Genomic DNA, 12,214 nt, shown 5'->3' with positions numbered 1-12,214 from the left:
TTTCATTTAACTCCATCAATATACCCTCCTATTCCTTTATCCCCCATGTATTTATCTTGCTTTCCCTTGAAGGTATCTATGCTATTCACTTTCACTATTCCTTGTGATGGCGAATGAAATATAAAAATAAAATAAAAGGCACAGTTTTAAAAGGGTTACAGGAACAGAGACATCTGGGGGTATGTGTGTACAAATCATTGAAGGTGACAGGGCGGGTTGAGAAAGTGTTTTTTTAAAAAAGGCTTACGGGATCCTGGGCTTTATAAATAGAGGCATAGAGTATTGCATCTAATTTTGGGCACTGCCTGAACCCTTCATGGTTTTAAAAACCTCTTCTCCTTTGGTCTAAGGTGAACAACTCCAGCTTCTCCAGTTTATCCATGTAACTATAATCCTTCATCCCTGGGACCATTCCAGTAAATATCTTTATAATACCCCCTCCAAATGTTTTACGGTAACATTTAAGGTTGTCTGACATATTCCTTTGCTGTGCTTGGTTAGAAACTGAATGAGCATGCTGCAGCTCTCTTCGAGTCGGGAGATGACCAAGAGGTAGAGGAAGGTCTCACCACCATGAATGAGTTGGTCGTGCCCTGTCTACCACTACTGCTGGTGGATGAAATGGAGGAGAAAGACATTGTGGCTGTAGAGGACATGAGAAACCGATGGTGTTCATATCTGGGGCAAGAAATGGAACGTGAGTATTGTTGGATGCGTATTGAGCTATCCAGATTCGGAGATTCGTCATGAAGGAAAGTACAGGCGGCTCAGAGATAAACTTGAAGTAGATTTTTAAAAATCAAGTTAAAAGAAAGCAAAGAGTTATAAATGGTTAATTATCACCAGTTACTTTGTTAGAAGCAACAGGGAGAGGAAGTGCTCCATAAAGTGGTAAGGTTTGAAGTGGAGCAGAGAGACCTTGGTGTGCAGCTCACTAAAATAAATGGAATCCTCGACTTTGTATCACGACCATAAGAAGTAGGCCATTTGGCCCATCGAGTCTGCTCCGCCATTCAATGAGATCATGGCTAATCTCATAATCCTCAATTCCACTTTCCTGCCTTTTCCCCATGAACCTTGATTCCCTTACTGATTAAAAATCTGTCCATCTCAGCCTTGAATATATTTAACGACCCGGCCTCTACAACCGTCTGCAGTAAAGAATTCCGCAGATTCACTACCCCTCTGAGAGAAGAAAATCCTCCTCATCTCTGTCTTAAATGGGCGACCCCTTACTCTGAGATTATGCCCCCTGGTCCTAGACCCTCCCACAAGTGGAAACAGCCTCTCAGCATCTACCCTGTTAAGCCTCCTAAGAATATGTTTCAATAAGGTCGCCTCTCATTCTTCTAAACTCCAGTGAGTACAGGCCCAACCTACTCAACCTCTCCTCATAAGAAAATCCCGCCATACCTGGGATCAACCTAGTGAACCTTCTCTGGACTGCTTCCACTGCCAGTATATCTTTCTTTCGATTTTGGAATTTATGCACGAAGACTCTCAAATTCCTCTGTGCTGTAGCTTTCTGCAGTCTTTCTCTGTGTAAATAATATTCAGCTCCTCTATTCTTCCTGCCAAAATGCGTAACCTCTCATTTTCCCACATTATATTCCATCTGCCAAGTTTTTGCCCAATCACTTCACCTGCCTATATCCCTCTGTAGACTCTTTGCTCACCACTTGCCTTCTCACCTATTTTTGTGTCATCCACAAACTTCGCGATATACTGCAAATAATTGTGGCCCCAGCACTGATCCCTGTGGTACTCCACTAGTTACAGGTTGCCATCCTGAAAATGCCCCTCCTTATCCCAACTCTCTGTCTTCTATTAGTTAGCCAATCCTCTATCCAAGCTAATAGACTACCCCCAACACCATGGGCCCTTAAACGCCTTTTGGAAATCCAAATGTATTACAGCTTCGGGTTCCCCTTTATCTATCCTGCTTGTTACCTGCTCAGAGAATTCTAATAAATTCGTCAGGCATAATTTTCCCTTCTTGAAGCCATGCTGACTCTGCTTGATTAGATTATGTATTTCTAAATGCTCTGCTATTAAATCCTTTATACAGACTCTAACATTTTCCCAATGCTGGATGTTAAACTAACTGGCACCCCTCTTCCTTTTTGTATATTTTAAGAAGCTCTTACTGTCTGTTTTTATATTACTTGCTAGTTTACCCGCAAAGTTTATTTTCTCCCTCTCTATTACTTTTTTGGTCATCTTTTGGAGTTTAAAACTTTCCCAATCCTCTGGCTTACCACCAATCTTTGCCATATTGTATGTTTTTTCTTTCAATTTGATATTATCTTTAACTTCCTTGGTTAACCATGGTTGGTTTATCCCCTTCCTAGAATCCTTCTTCCTCACTGGGATATATCTTTGTTGTGAGTCATGAACTATTTTCTTAAACATCTGCCCATTGTCCATCAACTGTCTTTTCTGCTAAACTCCTTTCCCAGTCCACTCCAGCCAACTCTGCCCTCATTCCTTTGCAGTTACCCTTATTTAAGTTTAGCACAGTAGTTTCCAAACCAAGTTTCTCACTCCCAAACTGAGTGCTAAATTCTACCATGTTATGGTCACTGTTTCCTAGGGGTCTTTTACTGTAAGATCATTTATTAAACCTGCCTTATAACACATTACCAGATCCAAAATAGCCTGATCCCTGGTTGGATCCACAACATATTGTTCTAGGAAACTGTCCTGAAGACACTCTATGAATTCTTGCTCGTGGCTACCTTTGCCAATTTGATTTTCCCAATCTACATGAAGATTAAAGTCACCCATGATGAATGTACTGCCTTTTTTACATGCCCTCATTATCTCCTGATTTATTCTCTGCCCTACAGTGTAGCTACTGTTAGAGAGCAGAGATTATTACCTTGGAGGGTCTGCTTTTTAATTTAGCTCCTAACTGTTTAAATTATTTCAGCAGAATCTCCTTTCTAGTCCTATCAATATCATTGGTACCAACATAGATGACGACAACTGGATCCCTCCCCGCCCCTGCAAGTACGTTCCCAGCCCTAAGGAGATGTCCTTAACCCTGACACTGGGCAGGCAACACAGCCTTCAGGACTCATCTCATGGCTGCAAAGAACAGTATCCCCCTAATTATACTGTCCCTATCACTACTATGTTCCGATTTTCTCTCCTCACTTGAATGGCTCCCTGTGTCACGGTGCCGTGGTCAGTTCGCTCATTCTCCCTGCAACCCTTGCTCTCGTTCACATAGCTTGCAAGAACCTTGTTACTGTTGGACAGTTTCAGGGGCTGAGGCTCCTCTAACGCTACCCCCTGGGTCCCCATACCTGCTTCACTTGCTGTCACATCCTCCTGTCCCTGATCACAGACCAAATTTGAATTACCTAATCTGAGGGGTGTGACCGTCTCCTGGAACAAAATGTCCAGGTCACTTTCCCCCTCCCTGATGTGGCACAACATTTGCAGCTCAGACTCCAGCTCCTTAACTCGGATCCGAAGTTCCTCGAGCTGCAAACACTTACTACAGATGTATTCGCTCTGGATCACCTTGGTGTCCAGCAGTGCCCACATGCTGCAGCAGCAACACATCACCCATCCTGCCTTCACTATTGTATTTTATTTAACTACTTAATTAAATACTCTAATATACATGCTCTTTACACCTGAAGAATCCCCCACTCTTTACACTTTATTGTAATTTTTTTTACACACCAGTATCGATCTTATTCTTAACAAGCTATTTTTAAGAAAAAGAGAAAAAAAAGACTAGAGACCTAAACACAAACTAAGGACCTTATTTTTACTTTGAAGACTAGAAATACTCATCAATCCTACTCACCAATCAGCTGCTCTCTGCAATCTTTAATGGTCTCTCGCCTCTCTCTCCATGCTCCTTAATGGTCTCTCACTCTTTTCTCACTCTCTCACTGTTAATGGCCCTGCTGCTCCTCTCGCACTCTCATTGTTAATGGCCCCACTGCTCCTCTAGCTCTCTCACTGTTAAAGGCCCCGCTGCTTCTCGTGCTCTCTCTCTCAGTTAATGGCCCTACTGCTCCTCTCGCAACTCTCTCACTGTTAATGGCCCTGCTGCTCTCTCGCTGTTAATGGCCCTGCTGCCCCTCTTGCACCCTCTCACTGTTAATGGCCCCGCTTCTTCTCTCGCAACATTCTACCATTACCACCAAGCCAGGAGATTAACCCTGGCTCAGTGAAGAGTGCAGGAGGGCATGCCAGGAGCAGCACCAGGCATACCTAACAATGAGGTGCCAGCCTGGTTAAGCTACAACGCAAGCCAGTGATCAACAGAGCTAAGCAATTCCACAAACAACAGACCAGATCTAAGCTCTAGTCCTGCCACATACAGTCATGAATGGTGGTGGTGGGCAATTAAACAACTCATTGGAGGAGGAGGCTCCACAATGATGGGGGAGCCTAGCATATCAGTGCAAAAGATAAGGCTGAAGCTTTGCTACAATCTTCAACCAGAAATGCCAAGTGGGTGATCCATCTCAGTCTTCTCCAGAGGTCCTTAGGCATCTCAAATGCCAGTCTTCAGCCAATTCAATTCACTCCATGTGATATCAAGAAATGATTGAAGATACTGGATACAGCAAAGGCTATGGGCCCTGGCAATATTGCGGCAATAATACTAAAGACTTGTGCTCCAGAACTTGCAGCCTGCCTAGCCAAGCTGTTCTACTACAGTTACAATATTGGCATCTACCCAATGGTGGACAATTGCCAGGTATGTCCTGTACACACAAAACAGGACAAATCCAACCCGACCAATTACCGCCCCATCAGTTTTCTCTCGATCATCAGTAAAGTGATGGAAGGGCTCATCAACAGTGCCATCAAGTGGGACTTGCTTAGCAATAACCTGCTCGCTGACGCTCAGTTTGTGTTCTGTCAAGGCCACTCAGCTCCTGACCTCATTACAGCCTTGGTTCAAACATGGACAAAAGAGCTGAACTCCAGTAGTGAGTTGAGAGTGACTGCCCTTGACATCAAGGAGTGTGGCATCAAGGATCCCTGGCAAAATTGGAGTCAATGGGAATCAGAGGGATAGCTCTCCGCTGGTTGGAGTCATACCTAGCACAAAGGAAGATGGTTGTGGCTGTTGGAAGTCAGTCATCTCAGTCCTATTACATCTCTGCAGGAGTTCCTCAGGGTAGTGTCCTAGGTCCAATCATCTTCAGCTGGTTCGTCAATGAACTTACCTCCATCATAAAGTCAGAAATGGGAATGTTCGCTGATGATTGCACAATGTTCAGCACCATTCGTGACTCCTCAAATACTGAAGCAGTCCATGTCCAAATGCAGCAGAACTTGGATAACATCCAGGCTTAGGTTGACAAGTGGAAGTAACATTCACACCACTCAAGTGCCAGGCAATGACCATCTCCAACAAGACAACCACACCCTTTGACATTCAATGGCATTACCATCACTGAATTCCCCCACTATGAACTTTTTTTAAAAATTCATTCGCGGGATGTGGGCTTCGCTGGCTGGGCCATCGTTGTTTGCCCATCCCTAGTAAGTGGTGGTGACAACTGAGGCCATTTCAGAGGGCATTTTTAAAAGTCAACCACATTGCTGTGGCTCTGGAGTCACAGGTAGGCTAGACCAGGTAAGGACGTCAGATTTCCTTCCCTAAAGGGCATTGGTGAACCAGTGGGTTTTTACAACAATCAACAATGGTTTTATGGTTTTTTAGACTTTTATTGAATTCAAATTTCGAACCCGGGTTCCTAGACCATTACCCTGAGCCTCTGGATTACCAGTCCAGCGACAATATCACTACAACATCGCCTCCCACTCGTGGGAGGCTACCATTGACCAAAAACTGAACTGGACTAGCCATATAAATACTGTGGCTACAAGAGCAGGTCAGAGGCTAGGAATTCTGTGGTGAGTAACTCACCACCTGACTCCCCAAAGCCTGTCCACCATCTACAAGGCACGCCAGAAGCGTGATGGAATACTCTACCCCTGCCTGGAGTAGTGCTGCTCCAACAACACTCAAAAAGCTTGACACCATCTAGGACAAAGCAGCTTGCTTATTGGCACCCGATCCACAAAAATTCACTTCCTCCACCACCGACGCACAGTAGAAGCAGTGTGTACCATCTACAAGATACACTGCAGAAACTCACCAAGGCTCCTTAGACAGGCCCTTCCAAACCCACAACCACTACCATCCAGAAGGACAAGGGCAGCAGATACATGGGAACACCACCACCTGGACATTCTCCTCCAAGCCACTCACCACCCTGACTTGGAAATATATCGCCGTTCCTTCACTGTCGCTGGGTCAAAATCCTGGAACTCCCTCCCTAACAGTACTGTGGATATACTTACACCACATGGACTGAAGCTGTTCAAGAAGGAGGTTCATCATCACCTTCTCAAGGGCAATAAATACTGGCCCAGCCAGCAATGCCCATATTCCATGAATTAATTTTTTTAAATGACCAGCTACAGGGGTGTTTTGGAATAGTCGACCATAGAAGTTACAAATGCATGAATGATGGTTTCAGCAGCAGATGAGCTGAGACGGGAGTGAAGTCGAGCACTGTTATGAAGGTGAAAATGTGGCCAGATGCTCATCTCGGGGTCGAATATGACATCAAGTTTGCAAACAGCCTGGTTTAGTCTCAGAAGGTTGTCATGGAGAGGGATGGAGTCAGTAGCTAGGGAATATATAAAATTCTTAGGAGCTTGACAGGGTAGATGCTGAGCGGCTGTTTCCCCTGGCTGATGAAGGGGCACACTCTCGACAAGGCGTTGGCAATTTAGGACTGAGATGAGAAATGTGTTCACTTAGAGGACTGTGAATCTTTGGATTCTCTATCTCTGAGGACTGTGGATACTCAATTGTTGAGATTTTTGGGCACTAAGGGTATCGCTGGATCTGGGGATAGGACCAGAAAATGGTGCTGAAGTCGATGATCAGTTATGATCTTATTGGATGGCAGAGCAGACTCCAAGGGCTGAATATCCCACTCCTGCTCCTGTTTCGTCTTTCTTTGAAAGAGTGCCATGGGATCGTCTTATCTACCCTAGAGCTCAGACAGGGCCTCAGTTTAATGAGTCAAGCGAAAGACGGCATCTCTGAAAGTGCAGCACTCTCTCAGTGCTGCACTGAATTATCAACCTGGATCTTATACTCATGCCTCTGGAGTGGGACTTCACCCCCAACCAGATTCTATTTCAGAGACAAGAGTGCTAGCCCTAAGCCATGGCCAGAGTGATGGTTGTGACAGTTTAGGAAGCAGAGAGGTAGAGTTGGTTGAAGCATGGGAATTTCTTGTTCCCAGTGCCTCTGCCTATACTTCAATGTCGAAGTGCCATAAGAATGGAAAATGCTGGAATCATTGAGCAGGCCTGGCAGTATCTGTGGAGAGAGAAACAGAGTTATCATTTCAGATCTCTGACCTTTCATCAGAGCCAGGAAGAGTTAGAAACGTAATAGCTTTTGAACCAGGCTCCTGTGAATTGTCTTGGGACATCTGACGATGTTAAATGTGTTATATAAATGCACGTTATTGTTAGTGAAATGCGCACGGGCGTCAGATTTGTATTATCGGTATTAAGCACAACCTGCTGCGGTACTGCTCAGGTGAGTCAGTGGACAGGTGAAAGGCAGGTCTCCGAATTGTGACGGAAAGCATTGCGACACTTACGGGAAGTGCACCGGCAATGTCGTTTTATTTTTTTTTAAAATAATAATCATTCTTGCCCCTCTCGCTCCCTTTCGCAGCCAACTTACAAGAGAAGCTGACCGACTTCCTGCCAAAGCTACTGGACTGCTCGACTGAGATCAAAGCTTTCCGTGAGCTGCCAAAACTACCATCCTTCTCCACGCATGAACTCTGTGAGCGCTTTGCTCGTGTAATGGCGTCTCTCAGTCGAACTCCCGCAGACGGCAGATGAAAAGAAACACGGGATTATATATATATTTTTTTTTTTCTTTTTGGGGGAGCACGTTACAACCAACAAGGACATCTTTCGTTTAAATTTGTTTTTCCGTTCTGAGATATAACCCTTGCCTTCCCGTCACAGAATTTGCTTGCTGCTGCTATAGATTTTACCCGTTTTTAAAAAAAATAAATAAAAAATTAACAGCAACTTGAGGCATCCATGACCATAAATGAACTTCCAAACAGCAAGACTGACAGTGGACACAGCTCTGCGCATGATGCTTTGGACATAAACCGGAGGAGATGGCGACGATGGAGGAGCGAGAGAGGAAAGAAAAGAAACAGATGTTTAAATTAGGAATTGAACTTTTTGAAACAAGAGATTTCCCCTCTCTTCTGCACCCCTGCTCCCGCCACCAGGTTTCTGTAAGAGTGTTAATTCGCCACGCTATCAATTCTTTTTTTTCAAAGAACCATAATCTTGTCTGCTGAATTTTATTCTTTCCTAATTACTCTTTATGACAGCCAATAATATTGGAGGTGTGGGTGCTGACCTTCTCTTCCCCCTCCCCCACCCCCAACCCCCCTTCACCCACCCACCCATTCCCCCTCCCCCCCGCCCCAGGAAAATGACGTCATGAGGCTTGTGAAGGAACTGAAAGAATAAAGTTTTATTTATGGCTATTTTTTGATGTAACAATGAAACCTCTGATGTTTTGCGTTTTTTTTTATACCTCTGTTGCTTTGAAGGTAAAGTGCGGAAGATAGGGTTGCCAACCCTCCAGGATTGCCCTGGAGTCTCCAGGAATTGAAGGTTAAATCTCCAGGAGAACTCTGAGGCAGGAAAAATCAATAGACAAAATTCTGCTTTTCATTTTTCCGTTTCCTTTGAACGCATTAGTAATTGAGATGGCAAAAGAATTCCTCCTCTAGAAAAGAGGCTGAGGTGTGACCTTATAGAGGTCTTTAAGATCATGAAAGAATTCGGTGTCATAGGCATGGAGAAGATGCCTCCACCACTGGGGAGACCAATGTAAGGGGCTAGAAATATAAGATAGTTACTAATGAATACAATAAGGAATTCAGGAGAAACTTCTTTACCCAGAGAATATGGAACTCGATACTACAGGGAGTAGTTAAGGTAAATAACATCGATGAATTTAAAGGGTGACGAGGGATAAAGGAATAAAAGGATAGCATGTGATGAAGCGGGATGGAAGGAGGCTTGTGTGTAGTATAAACACTGGCATAGACCAGTTGTGTTGAATAATGATCTGGAGAATTCTATGTAGCAGTCAAGATTGATCTGCGTGGGTAACAGACTGTTCTCCCTTTCCAAGTTGACCGTGGCAAGGCAGTACACCACGAGGATAGACCACTGGGAGGAGTGCAAAGCACCCTTCCCTTTATCTGCAGAAGTGCATAACAGTCCAGAACTTACTGCATTGGACAAACTGACCATACACTAGAAGCAGTCCCTTCAAGTTGTGCACATGTACGGCCTCACAGCCATTTTAAAGTGATCCCACACTTCAAAAAACAAAACCATGCAGCAAAGGACAGTTAGAGGGAACATTGATGCGGGGGAGGGAAGTCATATGATAAAACTTCAATGAATACCCCCAAGCATGGTTGGCATTGCCAGTGGAAGACTGTTATACATGCTTCCCCCTGTGTGTTGTGTGGGTAATGTTAATGCTATGTGTATGCCTGATGGATAAGAACATTAGAAATAGGAGCAGGAGTAGGCCATTCGGCCCCTCAAGCCTGCTGCACCATTCAATAAGATCATGGCCTCAACTCCACTTTCCTGTCCTCCATAACCTTGACTCCCTTGTCGATCAAAAATGGATCTAACTCAGCCTTGAACATATTCATTGACTCAGTCTCCACAACTCTTGAGGTAGAGAATTTAAAAAGTTCACAACACCCTTGAGAGAAGAAATTCCTGACCTCCATCTTAAGTGGGACCTCTTATTCCGAAACTATGCCCCCTAGTTCTAGATTCCCCCACATGGGGAAACATCCTCTCAGCATCTACCCTGTCAAGCACCCTCAGAATCTTATGTTTCAATAAGAGCACCTCTCATTCTTCCAAACTCTAATGAGTTTAGGCCCGACCTGCTCAGCCTTTCCTCATAAGACAACCCCTTTGTCCATGATGTAATCAATTTGACTTTGAAACTTTCTGTCTCTCCCACACTGCTTCTTACTCTTGTCTGCCTCTCCTTGTACATGTCTGGCGATAGTGGTACGTATTTGTCAGGGTCGCCACAAAATCTCTCACACCTCCAAACTTCCTTCCCAGGCACCCAGTCATAAGTATATCCTTCCATTAGTAAGGAGACCAAAAATTGTACACAGTACTCCAGGTCTGGTGTGACCAATGCTTGGTGCAATTGTAGCAAGACTTCCCTACTTTTATATTACATCTGTCTTGCAGTAAAGGCCAACATTCCATTTGTCTTCCTAAGTTATTGTTTTACCTGCATGTTAGTCAGAAAATTTAGCTAGAATACATTTGGCCCCCTCATCCAAGTCATCAATACATAGTAACTAGTTGAGACACCAGCACTGATCACTGTGGCACCCCACTAGTAACAGTTTGCCAACTTAAAAATGACCCACTTAACCCCGATTCTCTGTTTCCTGTTAGCCTGACCTCTGTGCTAATATATTACCCACATCATGAGCTCTGGTGCAGTAACCTTTCCTGTGGCTTGTTATCGAATGCCTTTTGGAAATCCAAATGCACTTCATCTACTGGTTCCCCTTTATCCATCCTGCTTGTTACATCCTTGAAGAATGCTAATAAATGTATCAAACACAGTTTCCCTTTCAGGGCCTGGCGAGAGTTTGAAGAGGCGCGAGGGGGTGAGAGAGAGAGTGCGGACCAGGCAAGAGCTTAAAAGAGGCGTGAAGGAGAGTGACAGAGAGAGTGGAACCTGTGAGAGCTTAAAGAAATGCAAAGGGGGAAGCGAGAGAGAGTGGGCCCGGCGAGAGCTTATAGAGGGGAGCGATAGAGCAGACCTGGTGAGACCTTAAAGAGGCATGAGGGCAAGAGAGAGAGCGAACCTGGCAAGAGCTTAAAGAGGCAAGAGGGGGTGAGTGAGAGAGAGCAGACCCAGTTAAAGCTTAAAGAAGCACGAGAGGGAGAGATAGAGCGCGGACCAGGCGAGTGCTTAAAAAGGCACAAAGGAGAGCGAGAGAGAGCATGGATCTGGTGAGAGCTTCGATGCTAGCCATCTTGTGGACTGACCACGTTCTGAAAAAAAAATCAAAGCCTGATGTCACAGGGAAACAAGGAAGTGATTGGTTGGTGAGTATTTTGCTTGTTTATCTTTGAAAGCCTGTGTAATTTATTAGTAGTAAGGTTTACAAGCAGTAATAAAGCATATTGGAATTTGTAAGGTTTATTATAAATTAATTTAGAAAATAATTAATCAACATAATAAAGATGGCAGGGCAAGTGATGCGTTGTGACTGCAGAATGTGGGATCACCACACCAGTGTGATCCAGGGCGCAACTATCTGCAGTAAGTGACTGGCCTGAGGAGCTTCTGCTCAGAGTCACTGAGCTGGAGACAGAGCTGCAGGCACTGTGATGCATAATGGAGGGAGAAAGTTACCTAGGCACTTTACTCCAGGAGGCGGTCACAGCCTTTAGGATAGGGTCATCTTATTTATCCATGGTCACGGACAGGAAGGTGTGAATGCGAATGAAGCTGTTGTGGGAACCCAGAAAGTAGAAGTGGAGGAGACTCAGCCCTTGCAATTGCCCAACAGGTTCAAGGTTCTTGCAGCCTGTATGGATGAGCAAACTGACCATGGCACTGTGGTCCAGGAAGCCATTCAAGTGGTAGGGGGTGAGTTAATAGGAATGTGATGGTAGTAGGGGCCAGTATAGTTAGAGGGATAGATACAGTTCTCTGCAGCCGAGAGAGAGAGTCCGGAAGGCTGTGTTTCCTGCCCGGTGCCAAAGTTCGGGACATCTGCTGGGGGTTGGAGAGGTGCTTGCAGTGTGAGGGGGAGGATTCAGTTGTTACGGTCCACATGGATACCAAAGACATAGACAGGACTAGAAAAGTGGCTCTGTTCCAGAATCATGAACATCTAGGGGCTAAATGAAAAAGCAAAGGTGATAATCTCTGGGCTATTACCTGAGCTATGAGCAAATTGCATAGGGTATTGGCATTTCTGCTCTTCAGTTCGCTAGTCATATTGGACTCAGAATGTTAACTCTGTTTCTCTTTCCACAGATGCTTCCAGGTCCGCTAAGTTTTTCCAGCACTTTTTTGTTTTTA

The 12,214-nt window shown here is 44.7% G+C and overlaps 1 protein-coding gene across 6 annotated transcripts in view; it reads left to right on the top strand.

Moving 5' to 3' along the window:
* The window catches only part of usp25 (ubiquitin specific peptidase 25), a 148,935-nt gene extending 140,328 nt beyond the window's left edge, over window positions 1-8,607 (top strand). For all 6 annotated transcript variants that reach the window (XM_078560387.1, XM_078560388.1, XM_078560384.1 and 3 more), the window contains 2 exons: window positions 502-697; window positions 7,751-8,607. In XM_078560387.1, coding sequence (XP_078416513.1) covers window positions 502-697; window positions 7,751-7,923 — 369 coding nt within the window. In that variant the 3' untranslated portion in view covers window positions 7,924-8,607. The remainder of the gene's footprint in view (window positions 1-501; window positions 698-7,750) is intronic.
* Window positions 8,608-12,214: the final 3,607 nt, after the last annotated feature.

Source organism: Cetorhinus maximus, chromosome 16 (genome assembly GCF_964194155.1).
Source record: "Cetorhinus maximus chromosome 16, sCetMax3.hap1.1, whole genome shotgun sequence".
In the NCBI taxonomy this organism is placed as follows: Eukaryota; Metazoa; Chordata; class Chondrichthyes; order Lamniformes; family Cetorhinidae; genus Cetorhinus; species Cetorhinus maximus.
Note: the sequence above shows the minus strand (reverse complement) of the source record. Positions and strands in the feature narration are given on the sequence as shown.